The following is an 18897-nucleotide window of genomic DNA, read 5'->3' as shown; positions in this document are numbered from 1 at the left end:
ACCGGTATTCTTTAAAGTAATGGTCACATACCTTGTGCTGTTCATTAGCAAAGACCTGTAATTTGAAGGGGGGCTTTAGATTTTAAATGATTGTACCCTTCTCTCCTTATGCTGGTCTATGACTGTAATAAATATTTGTTGTTGGAGGTGGGATGGAGTAGCAATCCATACATCTTTGTGCACATTTTAGAAGGAATAATTTCAAGTGATTGACAATATAACAGAATACAAATATAAGACCAAAATAGTTTAGCTTATTGAAAACCTTTATTTGACAACTATTTATAAATTACAGTGTGTGTGTATATACACACACACACACACACACATGTTGTGTGTACGTGTGTGTAACTGAAATAAATCAAAGTAAATAGCAGTAACAAAGGCAATACCATTCAAACAAACCACATTCCAAGTTTTACACAGCTGTCTCTTTTAGTTAAACCAGTCCTAGCATGATTTTATATTGATACTGGAGTTATTGATCGACTTATGTATTTCCCCCCCCCCACCTCTCTACAGAGTCTCTCCTGACATTCAGCCTTACCACCCAGAGTTCCTTTACTGGATGCATCCGTAACTTTATGATTGATGAAAGACCAGTAAGTTTCAGTAAGGCAGCTTTGGTCAGTGGTGCTGTGAGCATCAACCTATGTCCTGCCACTTGATGAACTGCTAACTGCAGGGGTCTGTACCGCCCCAAGGGAGAAAAACAACTGTGCTACCTTCAATTCTTAGTACCAAGGAAATGAAAATATATCACTCACTATATGTACACGATAAAGCATTATTCTTTTTTTCATTGGGAATTTGCTTCCAAAAAAAATTGTATGTTGCAATGTGCCAAATTACTGAGGGACATAAGGGCAGCTGGGGAATGAGTATTATGAGTCTAATTCTAAGCAGATATGGGTTCACCAAGCCCACTGAAATAACGGATTTAGGCATGTCCAATTCTGCACAAAGTTATAGCTGTTGTGTGAATCAGCAAGGAGTCTAAGCAGAAACCTACCCATCTGTATCAAGAGGCTCCAGACAGATAACTTCATTTCTTCTATTGTGACACTGCAAATGCCTTGCTCATCATTGCCCAGAAACTGCACTTCAAATATGGATTTCTGACCCCCCCCCAAACTTAAAAGCATTTTGTCAATCTGGATAGCAAGCCTTTCTAGGTGTATTAAGAGCACTGAAATGTTCATTGGCTACGAACAAGAAAATTAAAATCTTTTAAAAGGTTTAACAGAACCATAGGATTTTATTTCAGTTCACATGCTGCAGATTTGCTAAAACAACCTTTGGTCACTACAGTCAACTCGCAACTTATGCACATTAACTTGTGTGAATTCAGCTTTATGTGCTTTGCCAGGATTTTTTTTTTAAGAGTGCGAGCTCCCAGCAGGAAAAAAAAACACTGGCAATCCCACTTGCCATTGCACTTGCCTTGGGAGAGAGTTTGGAGATGCAGGGCACGTGAATTTTGACTATACAAGATTTTGGCTTTGCACACTATCCCTGGAACATAACTCCTGAGTCAACTGTATTCACTGTGGATCTACAAATGCATGGAGAATCCTCATCCCGTCCTATCGCTCTTCCCAGTGGAGTCCTCATGAAGCCTCAATAACTTGCAAGGCACACTACAAGAGGAATGTTGCCACATGTGCATATAATTAGATGCACCCATTGGTGGAGAAAGAGGGGAAAACAGATCTCTTCTAAGCTGTATTGGGATCCTTCATGCACAGGTGCTCTGCCTGTGCTGTGAGTGGATCTGTGCTTGTAGTTTGTACTGAATAAATCTGCTACATGTACCTTACAAAATAAACTATGTCATGGACATGCTTCACAAGCAATTGTTTTTTGAATCATTTTGTTTGGTCTCTTTATTATTCATTCAATTAGACTGGGGAAAACAATTATCACAGGAAAACTGATATTTAATTCAATTTTCCTTTGAATGTGTTGAACTTACTATACAGTAATTCATTTCCATAACTGACAAATGTAATTAATTAAATTTTTTTTGCTCATATTAGTTTTATAGATATATTTCAGCTACATGATTTTACTCTTGGCACTCTTATTAGGAAATCAGATTTTCAGTTAAGGAAAAAATGACATTCTAAGTTTGAGGCAGAGTTATGCACTTATCCCTGAAACTAGAAAAAAAACCTGAACAATCATTTTCCACTTGAAAAATTCTAATTTTCCAGCCTAGTCTACCTTAAAACAAGCTGTACTCAGCACACTGAATGAGTGTTCATTTAAAAACTATTTCAAATGTTTTAAATTCCAAGTGTAATTCTTGTTTCAAATAAAAGAATTGCATGCCTCAAATGCTTGTGCCTTTATAATGAAAGCCTCTATAATGAAAGCCAAAACAATGGCAGTTGATTGACCTTAGCAGAATAATCTCTATGGAAATATAAACAGGAGGAAAATGAGAAAGAATAAAGAAATGAAGCTTTAAATTATATATCTGCTATATATACATTATTTCCTTATAAAGCATTAGCAGCAATACATTTTGCATCAAATATGGAGATTTTTTTCTAAGTTATTAAATCTCTAGAAACTAGTACCTTATAAAGATGACTGGTACCTCGGGACAGTGCAACCATTTGCCCTACTTTATTAATTTACCAACCATCTTCCCTAGTGCAACATATTATTTATCCTGTTTGGTCCACCAACAGGTAATCTGAACTAAGAATGAGCTTCCCAAGGGTTAGGTAGGAGTACACCTAATGGAATCTTCTCCAAAACAATCTCTAGTCTGAACTGATGGACCGGTCATGCAGAGCAAAGAAGCTTCACATTTTTATTTGAAACACACTTGACTGTTATGGGGGAAAACACAGCAACATCCATTCTCATGCTTCTGTGTAGGGTCGCCAGACTCAATAGAGGACAGGACTTCTGTGCCTTTAAAGGCACAGAAGTCCTGTCCTCTATTTGAGTCTGGCAATCCTACTTCTGTACAAGATACAGAGCCTGTATACAGGTAAAACAGAGTTAATGCATTTCTTCGGGGTTGATTATTTAGGGGAATACCATGAAAGGTCAAGGCTGTCTCTTCCAATCAACTTGTGTATGCAATCAAGCTTTGGTTCTGCTTCATTTCACCCTCTGCACTGGGGTAAGGGTGAAGGTCAGCAATATACTTCCTATCCTCAGGTCTGAAAACAAGTAGGAAGAAAAAATGGAACAGGTAATTGTTCTAGTACTTGAAGGTAATATACCTACAAAATCATGAAGCATGATCGTTTGTAAACTTCATATTCCATTTTGAATTAAAAGACTAGCTTTTATTATTTTCACAGGCATTATGAAACTCTATTGACTATTTTGGATACTTTTTGCTAAAATGTTTCTTGCTCTAGGTTCTTGTGACTGTATTACAGCTCACTTCTCAGTGCAAAACTGTGATCTTTAAAGCACAATGCACTCGTCAAAGAAGTGTGATAACCTACCAGACCCTTGTGATTGAGAATTTGTGTGCCTTTGCACAATTGGGTCAAATAATGATGCACTTTGCTGCAGTTCCTATTTAGTTCCCAAACTTGTCTCTTTTACAACATACCAAAGACCAGCCCACCAAGTACTGTACAGCGCATGGTCCAGGTGGGAGCATATGGTAGGAGGAGGGTCACCTAATGTCTGCCTTTTCAGCGTTTATTAATTTGGTTTTAATATTATGAAATGGAAGGGGCAGGGATGCGCTGTTCAAACAGAACCATGCATTTGGGACAGATTACTTTGCAATGCATACACAGGATCAAAAAATGCGTTTTGATTCCAACTTTTTTAAAAAAAAGTTACTCTTTTGCATTCATACGCGACGTGCTTAACGGCAAGATCCTTTCCCTTCGCGTTTTCTACTCGCTTCCAGACGGTCATTTCCAGATGGTGGCAGATAAGAAAGGAGAGCGATGGGGACTCCCGGACCTTTTAGCAGCCGCATGAAAATAAGTTGTCCTGCAGGGGGCGACAAAGGCTAGCGGGACCGACCCGCCGAAATCCCCGCTCTGACATGAGCCTCGCCCTCCTTTGCATCAAGTACGACCGTGAGGTCGGAACAAAGCGAGCCAAAGTAGGCGTGGCAAACGGACAACTGCTATTAGTGAAGGAACCGTTTGCGGCGCGGCGCATGCGCGCAAAGCAAGAACAAGAGCGTTCGCGGCGCGTCTCGGCAGCGAAACGTGCGGCCAGAAGTCCTCCCTGCGACACACAACACGGGGAACTGTCACCACACGCACGTCCCTAGTGGGCGGGGCTACACTTCTCGCCGGCCTTTCAAACTAGATCCACGCCGACGGAAGACATGACGCAGTCCGTGGTGGTTCAGGGTGAGCGCGCGCGTGCTCTCCCCCCCCCTTCTCCCTTCCACATCTATGGCCCCTTTTCACACTGTTCTGTTCGGAAGCTTGATCTCTGTCTGTTCGTTTTTTTCACCTCACAGTGGGTCAGTGTGGCAACCAGATAGGATGCCGTTTCTGGGATCTGGCACTGCGGGAACACGCCGCCGTCAACAAGGTAACAAGCCCCGCCTGATGACTGGGAGGAGAATTAAAACGCCAGTCAGCTCGCGCATGCTCTGTAAAATGCAAACGGTTAGGAACGTTTTACGCGCATGCCGGCTTGACTGCTCCCTCTGCCCCGCCCCTCTGAGGGAGCTGCTGAAAGGTGTGTCCGTTAAACCGCCGCGGTTTGGAATTTGTGGGCGTGCCCTTGGCGCGCTTTTTAACGCGCTCTTCTGCTACTTGTCCCTGAACTCCGCAGTGGACGAGTTAAAATGGCTGCTTGTTTAAAAAAGCAAACCATATTCTTACTCAAGTCATTTTTAGAAATAGCTGCCATTTCCTTTGTTCTTGGCATTCCCGTGTCTTCGTTCACCTGCTTTAGGCGAGGGACTAAATATACCCAGTGGCCAGGGAATGCTGTTGGGGGAAATGTGGGAAGATGAATGGGCATTGGAAGGACGAAGGGAATGGCTGGAATGTGGAACACAAGATCTCCACACAGGAGCACCATTCTTTTAACACTTGTGTGGCCAAAGTGGCACCATTAATATAGAACAGGAATATGCACAAGAGAACCTCAAGGTTTGTAATAATAATATTAATTTATTATTTGTACCCCGCCCATCTGGCTGAAGTCTCCCCAGCCACTCTGGGTGGCTCCCACTCGAGTATTAAAACAATACAGCATGAAATATTAAAAACTTCTCTAAACAGGGCTGCCTTCAGATGTCTTTTAAAAATAGGATAGCAATAGCTGCTTATTTCCTTGACATCTGTTGGAAGGGCGTTCCACAGGGCGGGTGCCACTACCAAGAAGGCCCTTTGTCTGGTTTCCTGTAACCTCACTTCTTGCAATGAGGGAACCGCCAGAAGGCCTTCTCGGTAGTGGCAGGACACTACATGTAGTGTAGAAGGACAGAGAACACTTATTTAAAAAGCTGAAGGGAACAACAACAAAAAGCCTCAGTGAGGACTGAGAATGCATCGTGGAATGCAGTATCCTGGAAGAAGGGATGGCTAACTAGTTGGAACATTAAATAGGAGCCAATAGGTCCAATGGGAATCACAGGGACATGCCCTCTCCAAGAACTAATCATCCATTAGGATGATCAAGGCAATTTCCATTACGAAACGGCCTGAAACCCAATTGAAATGGGTGTTTAAAACCAGTTTCATCCAAAAGGCTCTAGAGATGCATAGCCACTGTTTCAAGGCCACTGTAACGAGGAAACAGCAACCACTTCCTGGACCCCACTAGTCAACTCTTTGTCAGCTAAGAAGGGCAAGCGTGATCATTCAAATGGGTCACCTGCCTGGGTCACCAGACTACTGATGAAAAAGCTGTCATTTTCTTGCAGAGGAGGAGAAGAGTCTAGGACAGGGGTCCCCAAACTATGGCCCGGGGGGAAAAAGCGCCGAAAATCCTTTGTGCGCATGCGTATGGGCCTCCCCCGACCCGGAAGATGTCATTTCTGGTGCACTTCTGGGTTGGGGGAGGCCCATACGCATGCGCACAACGGATTTTCGGCGCTTTTTCCACCCTGGAAGCGCGCCGCCGCGCCAGCAAGCACCCGTGCGCATGCGCACGGGCGCGCACTCCCCCGCCCGCCGGCCCGCACAGGCGCACGCTCCCCCGTCCTCCGGCCCGCCACGCAATCGGCGCGGTGGGAACCGGCCCAAACGCCGGTAAGTCTGGGGACCCCTGGTCTAGGATGAGTTGATCCCAGTCACTTGCTCTGCTTGCAGAATATAAGAGCCTACTGGATCAGGCCAGTGGCCATCTTATCCAGCATCCTGTTTTCACAGGGGTCAATCAGATGCCTGAGGGGTTACCAGAGCAGGCTGGACAACCTCACTCCAAATTTTACTAATAAATATTGAGAGCCTTTAAGTCCAGATGTGCATTAAAGCATGAATTCGTCCTGAAGAAAACCCAAAACTATTGCTATACTATGATGCAACTTTCCTTTTCAATAGGATCTTCTCTCTATATAGAATCATACTCTTCCACTATAGATATGAAATAATTTGTGGATTCCATGTTTTTGAGCTCTACTTGCACGTTAATGGCATACATGAGGCTTTATATTAGGAGCATGTATAATCTCAAAAGAGTTAAATAGTTTTAAGAATGCATACTTTTAAGTCTTAGCACAAGTGCCACACTAAGTTTTGCTTACTGAATGATTCTTTTTTAGAAAGGAATTTACGATGAAGCATTAAGCAGTTTCTTTAGAAATGTGAATACCAGGTAAGTTTTCTTTTTATGAACAATCTTAAATTATTAAAAATGTCCTTAAAATAAATAACAACACAATATTTGGGATCTGTAGAGAAATGTTGCTTCATCATACCTTGCACTACTGCAGGCAAGTTAGTTAGCATCTTGTGCTGCGTCACAAAAATAAAATTGCAGTGATCCAGCATTTACTTTGTGGATTTCTTGTTCAGTTTATGCCCCACTTAAAATGTTTTATTTCTCTCCTTCCCTTTGGGGTTTGTAGATACCATGTGTGTCAGTGGGTAGGATCTTGTGTCCAGTCATGTCAGCATATAATCAGTTACTGATGTCTGACCTGTACTGAATGGGCTTTGGTGCTTGGTGTTCATTGTTTTAGAGTAATTCACATATTGCAGTATCAACTTGCCTCAATACGATTGTGATCAGTGTTGTCCTCACATCCTGAGCCCATCAGTCTCCAGTTTGAGTTACTAATGTTGTGCCCTTCTTTAATACCATTGCTTGTTATGTTTCACTATAGGAAAAGTGCTTTATACTTAATCTGAATCTGCTTTTTGCCTTCATGAAACTGTTAACCCCTCATTTTTTGCAGTTTGCTTTAACCAAGATATAAAATATATAACTGCTTACAATTGGTAGGCATTCCAGGTTTTATTTAATAGTTCTCCTTTGTCTACACAACTGCAGAAATTAAGCAGGTGATGCTTTTTCCATCACTAGGCTAGGAAAAGCCTAATTGACTTCTGCATGGCAGGCTTCCATAAAATGAGCAAGAGCAATGAAGTTCATAAAGTGTACAGTCTTTATATTAGTTCTTGTTATTCTGCTTTTCAATTTAATGTGAAAATCTCAGTGAAAGGGGAAAATTGTAATACTCTGATAGCTTAGGTGTAGTCCTTGATTTTTATTAATTTTGCTTTTTTCTAGGACAGATGATGATAGCACTGACTGCAGAGGAAAAATCTATTCCTTAAAAGCACGCGTAAGGGGGAAACATATTTGGTTCTGTCAATTCTTATACTTTGTATGCCTCTGAAATGTCTGAATTTTTAGGTTTTATTATATCTATGTGTGTGGGCACTTGGGTATATGTTTTGTTATTTGTTTCAAAACAAATGTAAATGGTAAACTAAAGATAATGGCTTCCAGAAACGTATATTTTAACAAACGAGAAACCAAGTAAAATAAACAAATTGCAAGCACAAGGAATATAGGAATGTTGCAGGTTCCTTAGAGACTGACACTGATCCAGCTGTGAAACACACATCATGCCTCACAAACCTTCTGAGCTGCGTATGCACAGTTTTCCCCCTTCAATCCAACCAGCATTTCCACACTTAAAGAGCCCAGTTAGAAAAATAAGTAAAAGCTCATCAGAAGATGAGCAAGTTTGTAAGCTAGATTTAATAATTTGCTCTTTATCAGATAGCTAATGGCACAATTGCTGCTTCTCCAAACACGGTAAAGGAAAGTAAATGCCATTCTGTGGTGTGTTAACATCAAAGTACCATTAGCAGTGCCATTTTATTTTAAGTACATTTAACTAGTGATAAAGTACTGTTGGCTTCAATGTCATTGTTTAAATTGGAAATACCGGTGACGACCATTTTGCACGTGTCCAATTGGCATATGTTCTTTTGAAGAAGGCAGAACGGGCAGGGCAGGGCGGGCTTACGTGATCTGCGGATGCACACTGGAGTCAGGAACGGAACCCCCGGGCAAAATGGTCGCTGCCTGTAATTCAACTAAGAGAAAGGGGTTAGAAAGCATATACAATAGTGTATTGGTTTCTGCTGTAGTGCTCTCAGGTTACAGAATGTCATCCCCTTGCCGCTTAGCATCAAGTTAAAAACATGGGTATTCAAGTTGCCATTTTGGTTGTGCTAATTATAGTGGGGTCTATCTAGTAGTTAATTTTATTGTTGGATGTGATTTTAAGATGTTTTATTCTGCTACCTGTTTTGTGGAATATGCCACAAGAGCATTTGATATAGGGGAGAAAAGATTGAAATAAATAATAAGAAAATATTAAAAGTTTTGTACCATTCTGAAAAGGAAATTAGCTGAGACATAATAGGAGTCATTCCAATTTGTTTATTTTTAGCAAGAGCATGTTTCCTTATGTGTTGCATATGGGCATTTTAATTCTTGAGTTGCACTAAATCAGGGTTGCCGAAATGATCCTTTATTAAATTTCATCCTGAGGCAAATAAATTAGAGATATTCTTCTGAAGTCTGCTTTTTTATTTCAAGGGTGTGCTGAAATTAAAGTAAAGAAAGCGTTTTTTATCTTTTTCTTTTCATTTATTTTGCGTAATGTTTTTAAATACAGACATTCTAAGTCCAAATTCTTTTTGTTCTGCTCCCTAAGGCTCTCCTGATTGACATGGAAGAGGGTGTAGTGAATGAAATTCTGCAGGGACCATTGAGAGATGTCTTTGATAGCAAGCAGCTGATAACAGATGTTTCTGGCTCAGGGAACAACTGGTGAGGATAGAATTCCCCCCCCTCAAATCTTTCTACAAAAATTTCTTACACAGATTAGATGGAAATTGAAAGCAGAACTCCTACATTTCTGTCTTTTTACTTCCTGCAATCTCTTGAATAAATGGTCACATTAATATTTTATTTTATTGTTACCTTTAGGAAAACTTGAAAACACAACTAGTAACTATTCTGCCAGTATGTTATATCTACATAGCTACCCTTTCTAAAAAACCAATTTTGTGAATTTCCATGAACAGATGTATCATGTTACTGTGTTGATATTCTTCTACTCCTACTGTTGTTCATTCAGGTCAAATGGTAATCTAATTACAGATATGAACAGCTGACTAAAGAGAAGAAGGGAAACAGATGGAAATTTAAGTCAAAGAAATCTAAACTTTATTTAAAAAATGCCTTTGAATGATTATATAATGAAAGGGGAGTTTCTGAACAGAAGATCAAACTTGATGACCACAAAGAAGTACTAAAAACTTCTAATAAGTCATTCAGTCAATAGGGGGAAAAGTGTGAACAGGTAAATTAATTCTATAATAATACATTGACAGTAAAAATACTAAAATAGATAGACATCAGATTAAAAACAAGTTAAGACAAAGGATCAGTCCACTAAACCTCAGCTTGACAGGTCAAATTCCACTTAGAATAAAAATGTCTTAACCAGGCGGCAGAAGGCCAAGAGAAAAAGGACAAGGCAGTTATTTAAAATTCTATCCTGGTCACACTGAACACTGTATGGTTTGGTTATACCTTTATAGCCTTTATTTTCTTGATCTTTTTGTTTTCGGTAAAAAGCTTTTGGTAGTATATTATTTTGTTTCATGCTGTTTCACTGTTCTCCCCCTGTCCCGTCCCATCCCTTGGCTCTTTTAACATGAATCCATTATCTTTTTGTTTAGGGAGGCAAAGAGTGTCCATGGATACAGAGCTGCTGAGTCAGCCCTGTACATGCCAGAAGGCCTTTCCCCTGGTTGACTTTAATGGGGCTCAGCCTGCTATTTCCAGCATAATTGAAGCTGCTTTCAAATTCTCCTAAGTTTCATTACATTTCATTTTTAAGTCGTAAAACTTTCTACATTGTTGCTCTGTTAAGTCTAAAAAACTCAGTGGGGGGAACTCAGTGTAGGCATAAAAATACTTGAAGAATTTAAAACATTTTAAATAAGCTAGAATTGTCAAGAGTTGAACTAGAAGAGTAGCATATTAAATGTTTCCTATTTACAGGGCTGTGGGTCACAAAGTTTATGGGTGTCAATACCGAGAAGATATTGTTGAAAAGCTGAGAAAGACTGCAGAACATTGTGACTGTCTGCAGTGCTTTTTTGTCATTCATTCCATGGGAGGGGGTAAGTATGATAAAAGGTGAAACGGAAGCTTAAGAGTTCATGACCTTAAGGACCACCTCTAGTGCTCCAAAACCCTGCACAGGATCAAAGATGGGACCCTCGCCTCTCCCTAGAAGACTTGGAGGAGGGTTTGTCTGTCTCCAACCCAGCACAAGCAAGAGTTCCCTTTGACCTCTTGTGTTTGCTGTGTTATGCAATGAGCTTGGGGCAGGCAAGTAGACGTTTCCTGAATCAAAGCTATAACCAATAGAAATCTGGTGATTGAATTGTGGACCTCCTTATCAGAAAATATATAATACATCTTAAAGCTCTGCTGCATAATGGCATGTTATGCACTAAAACTCTTTTGTCAGCATCTTTGTAATTTACATGAGAAGAGCATGGTTCTTGCGCAGCCAGACTCCCAGTTGCAAATCTTACTTGGGTCATAAACTCGTTAGGTGACCATAGGCAAGTGATTATCCTTGAAATCTATGATCTGTGAATAATAGTACCCTATGCTAGAAGATTCTTTGGAGGACAACATTGTAATGTACAGAATACATTCGTAGTCTCTAAATGAGCAATATAATGTGTTTTCATTGGAATCTGACCAAAAAACGTGTCTTTCCGCAAGAAGTATATTTCTATCAGAAAAACAGAAAACAACATAATGTATTTGCTCAGTAACATACTGTAAATTGGATAGTTCTTATGATGTTGAATGCTTTTGCTTAAAATAATAAGCTAGTCATGATTAGAAAGTCTCAAGGAAATACTGCCTTCAAATCTGGGTTATGTTGGATACCATTTGAGATTGCAGTCCATACTGCAATCTCACTATCAAAAGGAATGATATTGGTGAACTGCTACCTTAAGCGCTCATAATTTTTCCAGTAGAAGACAATCTTTGCATCTCCAAATCTGGACTTTCAATTGGTGAACTTTAAAATAAAAATAAAAACCTGTCTCACGTAAGAAAATCCAAAGGAAGTTGAATACCACACAGGACTTTTTCATGTACTCTTTGTCGTTGTAACTATTTGAATTCTTGCTTCTAGGGACAGGATCTGGTCTTGGTACATTTGTACTAAAGCTTCTTGAGGATGAATTTCCAGAAGTATATAGATTTGTTACTTCAGTTTATCCTTCCCAGGAGGATGATGTCATTACATCTCCTTATAACAGTGTATTGGCTATGAAAGAACTCAGTGACCACGCAGACTGTGTATTGCCAATTGAAAATGAAGTAAGAATTTATAATACCGTATTGTTATACAAAAAGTACAGTTTTGCATTTATTTTTCATATAATGATAAACTTTACAATAAGTAAATTTTAAGTAATACCTCATATATGACATCTTCATTATAGACGTTTGTAGTCAATAATAGTTAAATTACTGCTTTTAAATTGAGCAGGAAAAAAGGTTTGTGTCCTTTTTTTCATAAAAACATTTTAAGTCTTGACTCAAAAGAAATAGATCTGTGTGTCGACCATGTGAGAGAAAGTGGGAGGGGGTGTGCTCCAGGAGAGGGAGAGATTTTGTGAGATGGGAGGGAAGTATGTGTGTGGTCTGAGAGAAGGAGAGGTGTAGTTGGGCAGAGAAAGGAGCAATGTATGTGTGACTTTGTATATGTGAAGTACGGTATGAGAGCATGTGAGAGGGTGGATGTACAGGCAGAGAATATTTTAGCTGTGTGTGATATATGTGCGACTACACACATAGGCATCTTGCCAAACCCAGAAGTGACCCAAACACATCACAAAAAGGGGTGGGCTGGGGTCTTTGCAGGCTTTTTCAGTGGTATTTCAAAATATGTGATTTCACTTATAACGTGTGCTGCCTTGGAATGTAACCCCCGCGTAAATTGTTAGTTGCCCATATGTATCACCTGTGTCTGTGTATGCTGTATGTGCAAGAGAGAAGAGTGTGATGTGGCCACCTTTTATTTTTTTTCCCTGTTAATGCTCCCTGCTATTATAAAATAACAGCATGGTTGGGGATCAGTATTGTGCTATATCCACTAGGGTGGGTCATAAAAAACTTTTTTTGGAACATGTTTCCTCCCTTGATCTTATATCAGGCGTATGGTATAAACATAGTCAAATTTCATATTTGGGCAACTCGGTTAATATTTAGACCCTGCTCCTACAAATTGATATTTTGCCTCACTACGAGTGATGAAAACATAGGAATTTGACTCATTTATTCTCAGTATGTTAAATTGTGAACTAATAAACAAAAATTTTAAACTTTATGTAGAGCAATAATAGTTGCATACTATTATTTTCTGCAATATTTATTTATTTAAGATAAAACATGTTCATAATTTACATGAACAAATTATATGGAACAATTAAGCAAACGGTGTACTAAACAAGTAAACATAAACATTAAACAATAAAACACCGCTCATATTATGTGTTGCATCAAAACTTCACATTATACTTAATTACTTAGGTATAAATTGTACTAAATGCTTACATTTTGTGTAATTAATAAAATTATGCCTTATGCAATATTATACATTGTACATGTACACCATATTATATCATGCAAAAAATATGCTTTTATGCCTTACACTAAACATCTATTTTGGTGCAAAGTCTTTCTAGATTACAGTTTTAAGTGCAATGTTTCTTTGTTTATTCTTCATATTCTTCATTTTAAAATTACCGGTACCTGAAACAACTGAGTAAAATATTAAAGCTGCAATCCTATACACACTTACCTTGAAGTAAGCCCTATTGAATCCAGCAGGCTTTCTGAGTAGTCATGCCTAGGTGTCTGTTGTAAGTTGGATAGCTTTGCATTCAAAAAATTTTACCAGCTTTTTCACCTATGCTTTTTCCAGTCTTTATTTGACATTGTTAGCAAAATTAATCAGATGGCCAACTGTGGAAAGTTAGGATCAACCATAAAGCCAGCCAGTTTAGTAACTTCAAGTGCAGGTGGAATAAAGTGTTCTCGGGAGAAACCATTTGATGCTATGAACAATATTGTGGCCAACTTACTGTTGAACTTGACAAGGTGAGCTTCTGAAAATTTTCATTAGGTAAGAAGTAGTTGCTAAAACTGAAATCAATGAATGTCACCTTTAGCTTGTGTCGTAAAATGTCTATGCTCCCCTTTCATTTCTGTTTGGTAGACCCAGCTTCTCTCACGTTTAGTCTACCTGCACCCATTATTGTAGCATACTAAGAGACGTTCCTTTTCCACCCCATAATTGAATAGAAGCTTGTAGTGCAACTGTTACGGTATGATGTGGGAGGGGAGCACAGTAGAGATGAATAGCCCTGCTTCCCTAGTACAAAGAGGAAAACCTCTTGTAGCAGCAGCTGAACACAGCAAGCAATACTCTTGTAGCCCCTAGGGTGTTGTTTCTTTCTGTATTGCTAAGGGACTTTGCCCTACTTGAAGCTGGAAAAGTGTAAATTTTACAATAAAATGATTGCAACACATTTCACAGTGTAAACTTACAAATATTCAAAAGGGTGATTTTGTATGCTACAATATATGTGTCCAAACTTTTTTATATATAACTCTTGCATTATCTGTATACAGCTCTGCTAGGTTTGAAGGATCTCTTAATATGGATCTTAATGAAATCAGCATGAATTTGGTTCCCTTTCCTCGACTTCATTATCTTGTTTCCAGCTTGACACCTCTGTATACTTTGGCTGATGTTAATGTGCCCTCTCGAAGGTGGGTAACCTTGTTTGACATGTGAATGATAGTTGCTCACTACATGAAGATAAAATGGAATGTGTTTAGTAACAAATGATAAAGTGACAGAAATCTTGTACTCTCTTGTTATTTTTAAATCTTCAACATACTTTTCAACTGAAATAGTGTTCTATTTTTACTTGATGCATATCTAAAATTACTCTGCTGACAAATTATGATTTTGTTAACATTTGCTAAGTTTTCTCAGCTACATGTTCTCAGATACTCTCTTTTTCTCTTAGGTTGGACCAAATGTTTTCAGATGCTTTTAGCAAAGATCACCAACTGTTACGAGCTGACCCAAAGCACAGTTTGTACCTTGCCTGTGCCCTGTTAGTAAGAGGAAACGTGCAGATTTCAGACCTTCGTAGAAACATTGAAAGGTTTGCAAACATCATACATTAGAAGATTAACTGCTAACTGCTCATACAGCAAATCTTCCCAGTTGGTGTTCATTTATAGGATCAAATTTTAGTGAGCTTATTAAGGTTATGTTGATCCACTCCTGCAGCCACAGCTGCATCCAGAGGGAGAGGGGAAAGACCAAATTCTCAGTAACCTACAGAGACTTGAAAAATTAGTCACATAGGTATATTTATGTACATATGTATATAATTTATCAAATAAATGCTTTTAAATGCTAAGGTAGCACAACATATTTGCCTGAAAATAGGTATTAACACTATCACATACTATTTAACTGAGCATTTAATTAATAAAAATGTGTATGTAACAGTGCAGTGAGTTTGTTATTGCTGAACGTGGGGCTGGATATGGTAATCCAAATCTTGCCCTGATCTGGCAGAAATCAGTCTAGACCCATTTTGACTGGATCTGGAAATTCAAATATTTGGTACTCCCATTCATGTGTACAGTGGTGCCTCGACTTACGAATTTAATCTGTTCCGAAGGCACCTTTGTAAGTCGAAAAATTTGTGAGTCGAAAAACGCCATTGGAAACACGATTTCCCATAGGAATGCATTGGAAACGGAAAAATTCGTAAGTCGAAGCAACCCTATCTAAAAATTTGTAAGTCGAAAAATCCTATCTGAAACCGCCGCGGTTTTTTTTCCAGATGTTGGATTCATAAGTCGAAAAATTCGGTTGTCGAGTCGTTCGTAAGTCGAGGTACCACTGTATTTAGAAAACCACAACCATTTTGTTTTTTGTCACAGGTGCATGAAATTTGGAGGCATAACAGCCTCTCCTTGCTAAATGTTGAACAGGTAGATGAGGGGGATTTTGTGCTAGCAACCTTTTAAAGTTTGCTTTTTCTAAACATACTCACACATAGAGAGATGTTCGTGTTTGTGTATGGAAGACTGTACAGACAGTTGAGTGCTCAGTCCTGCCAATTCTCATGCTCTTTGGCCTGTTCAGCTGCATTTCAGTATAGTATAGTAATTCAGCTCAGTCAGTCTGGCACTGATTTCTGTGAAGTAGCAGGGCAGGGTGACTGCTCAAAGCTTTTGCTATGATACATTTGTCTCACAAGACCTATTGACACAAACCCATGACAGCCTGTTTATGAGATTCTAATCCTGGATTGGAAGCTGGAGGTCTTAACGAGCAAAGTCTAGCTCCCTCACACCCATTTACGCATGTTCAATATGTGCACAACTGCACATGTATACATCATGATCCAAAAACATCACAAAAAGGGGCAAGGCATGGGCAGAACAGGGTGTTTGCAGGCTTTTTCAGTGGTTTCAAATATATGCTATTTAAATGACGCATGCGGTACCTCGGAACGTAACCCCCGCAAAAATGGGGGGGTACCTGTATTTAATTGCAAGACTGGCTTTCTTAGAAGCTGTTTTTAGTTCAGATTGATTCAGATCAACCCAACCCACTCTGTAATGATTTGTAGCTACCTTTAGCCAATCTAGATTTGGTAGAAATTGGTCCGATTACGTTTGGGATTCAGCCAGATCGGTTCCACAGCTGTAGCTGAAAGCACATGAAAACACCAGGGGGGGCGGAGTCAATTGTGCATTTAGCATTCATGTTTTCTGTACTTTATTTTACTGCTTGCCTTCATGTCAGTCTTATACTTTCATATTGCAGGTTGAAACCTTCACTTCAGTTCGTCTCCTGGAATCAAGAAGGATGGAAAACTGGCCTCTGTTCAGTACCACCTGTGGGTCATTCCCACTCATTGTTGGCACTAGCAAATAACACTTGTGTGAAATCTACTTTTGTAGAGCTCAAGGAAAGATTCACAAGGCTGTACAAGAAAAAGGTATGTCACATAATGAGAAGTAATATTGTCAATAGAGGTAGTTCAGTTATACTTGTATTACAGTCGGTATGTGGAAATATGCTGCACTAATGGTAGCCTCTCCACATGCTTCACTTGGACTTAGAAGGGGTTATAATACAGTTTGGAGTTAAAGAAATGGTTGGGTGGCTGTGGTGCAAATGCACATGGACATGAACCGGAGGAAAAGAGAGCGAAAGTAGGAAGTCTGTTCTGCCCTGTGCCAAATCCCTCACATACCGAACCACAATACACACATGGTGGATAGATTGTGCGTGATATTCTTATAATTATTATTATTGTTAACCCTTAATCCAAAAATTATCACAACAGATCCTTACATTAAAGTTATAACCAGTTTTGCACGTGGAATTGGAAGCATATGACTAATGTAACATCTACTCTTGCAGGCTCACCTTCACCATTACCTACATATTGATGGGATGGAGCAGTGCTCTTTCTCTGAAGCGCTCTCATCTTTGTCTGATTTAATAGAAGACTATAATCAGCTAGATGCTGCTAACTGTCAACCTGCTATAGATCCACCAAGACTGAAGATAGCAATGTAGCACTTGTTACGGGGTGCGTGTTAAAGTTTAGATCAGCAAATTATGCTCACGCAATCCAGTTAAAAATAACCTGGTATGAACTTACTTTGGCTGGGGTTAGTAAATTCCATTGTCAAAAGATAGTGGAACTGTTCAGTTTAAATGACAGTTTCACATATTTCTCATATTGCACAGATGCTGGATTACATATCTCAAAAAAAGTAAAAGGAATTATAATACCTTCTTATGGTCTACCTCTCGATGTAATTTTAACTTAAGCACTATTTTGAAGATACTTTTATATGTAGATTATGAAAACAAACACTTTTAATATAATTTGACCATATCAGATTTTGTCATAAATGAATTTTATTTACAAGATATTTACATAATAAAATGTATAATTTCATAAAATTTGGCCTTGTCCCTGTGAATCCTTATCTACTACATGCCCCAAACTGTTATACATCTGGTTATCAACTAGTCTAGAGCACCAACTGCAGTTTAACAACATTACTAGCTCTAAACAGCAATACAAGACCTGATATATCTACTACTGTAAACTCAGTACATACTTCTGAAGCTTATGTTGTAGAGAAAAATATGTTATAGAGATTTTCCAAGCAAGCTCGGTAACTTTAAATAATGCAGTTATCTGTGAAACGGCATACAAAAAGGTTCTATCATCCAGTTCACAAGTTGAGCATTTACATTCTTAATGATTTGCAGGCTCTGATACAATATTTTTAAGAGGCATACAGAAATGCTGCTAAATTGCATGGCTGCTTTATTTTGTTCTTTTTGTTGAAGAGAAGAGAAAATATTAACCTGGGAGATCAATATCAAAGACTGTTCCATATAAAATTGCCTGTCTAGAAAACGGATTTGGTTCCAGTAAACAAAGGTGTTTCACTACACTATCGATCATCAAGAAATATGCAATTTGATACATACAGTCATGCTTTGTAAATCTCATACATAAATGCCCAAATCCTTGTTTTGTGTTCACTCCCTCGGTCACCCTGATCTATCTGAGGAGATGCATGTGTTGAAGTTTAGGTACCCATCACTGTTTTGGGTGACAACACACCACCACATTTTCACACAGGTGCAGTACAATCCTATATGTTTCTATTCAGATGTAAACTCCATTGAGTTCAACGGTGAGTGATCTTCTTAATCACAAGTTAACACTAAGCACATGCATGCAAACTATTTGGATGAATGATTTTATGGGTTTTGAATTCATACTTTTGCATGCAGTCTGATACTGTTCACTTTACAACTTTGAAATATTGGTATTGCTTTTGCACAAATTTATAGAAAAGTGAAGGGGTGACACACAATGTCCATGCATTGCACATTCCTAATTGAATTTCTAACCATACCTGCACTGAACAGGGAAGGTCTTCATGGAGCTTTCACTCATGTTCAGCTGAACATCTCATGCAGGCTTTATGAGGTCCCTTGCAGACCTGTTCAGTGTGGAGATGATCAGGGATTGAGCACTTGGATGTTGGGGTGGGGCTTGTACATGCATCTTTGGGCAAACATCCATATGAATCAGTTGTGTATAGGTAACTAATTTGATTGGATTTTTATGCATGAAACCTGTCATTTTTCTATGGGATTGGTATACTTCCATATAAATTATCTAAGTATTGCATTTTTAAAATATTTAAGAAAATACTTTGTAGCTACAGTATTTAACTGGATTTAAATAGTCACACATTCTGCTTTTCAATATAAAACACATTAGG

General features: G+C 38.9%; 2 protein-coding genes across 2 annotated transcripts in view; both read left to right on the top strand.

Annotated features, from left to right (window-relative positions):
- LAMA4 (laminin subunit alpha 4) overlaps window positions 1-1856 on the top strand; it is a 73506-nt gene extending 71650 nt beyond the window's left edge. The window contains exon 38 of the mRNA XM_035109109.2: window positions 523-1856. Within this exon, the coding sequence (XP_034965000.2) occupies window positions 523-668 (146 nt within the window). The 3' untranslated portion in view covers window positions 669-1856. The remainder of the gene's footprint in view (window positions 1-522) is intronic.
- Window positions 1857-4110: 2254 nt separating this feature from the next.
- TUBE1 (tubulin epsilon 1) lies at window positions 4111-18702 on the top strand. The gene is made up of 12 exons (XM_035109110.2): window positions 4111-4352; window positions 4466-4539; window positions 6725-6777; window positions 7696-7750; window positions 9140-9255; window positions 10498-10619; window positions 11660-11847; window positions 13457-13632; window positions 14167-14307; window positions 14571-14711; window positions 16397-16571; window positions 17000-18702. Exons 1-12 carry the CDS (start codon window positions 4328-4330, stop codon window positions 17156-17158), a joined length of 1425 nt encoding a protein of 474 aa, XP_034965001.1. The 5' UTR covers window positions 4111-4327; the 3' UTR covers window positions 17159-18702.
- Window positions 18703-18897: the final 195 nt, after the last annotated feature.

Source organism: Zootoca vivipara, chromosome 3, assembly GCF_963506605.1.
Source record: "Zootoca vivipara chromosome 3, rZooViv1.1, whole genome shotgun sequence".
NCBI lineage: Eukaryota > Metazoa > Chordata > Lepidosauria > Squamata > Lacertidae > Zootoca > Zootoca vivipara.
Note: the sequence above shows the minus strand (reverse complement) of the source record. Positions and strands in the feature narration are given on the sequence as shown.

Coding starts and splice junctions, on each gene's coding strand:
- TUBE1 (XM_035109110.2), top strand. CDS start 4,328: ATGACGCAGTCCGTGGTGGTTCAGG. Junction 13,633..14,166: donor TTACTGTTGAACTTGACAAG/GTGAGCTTCTGA, acceptor ATCTGTATACAG/CTCTGCTAGGTTTGAAGGAT. Junction 14,308..14,570: donor GTTAATGTGCCCTCTCGAAG/GTGGGTAACCTT, acceptor TTTTTCTCTTAG/GTTGGACCAAATGTTTTCAG.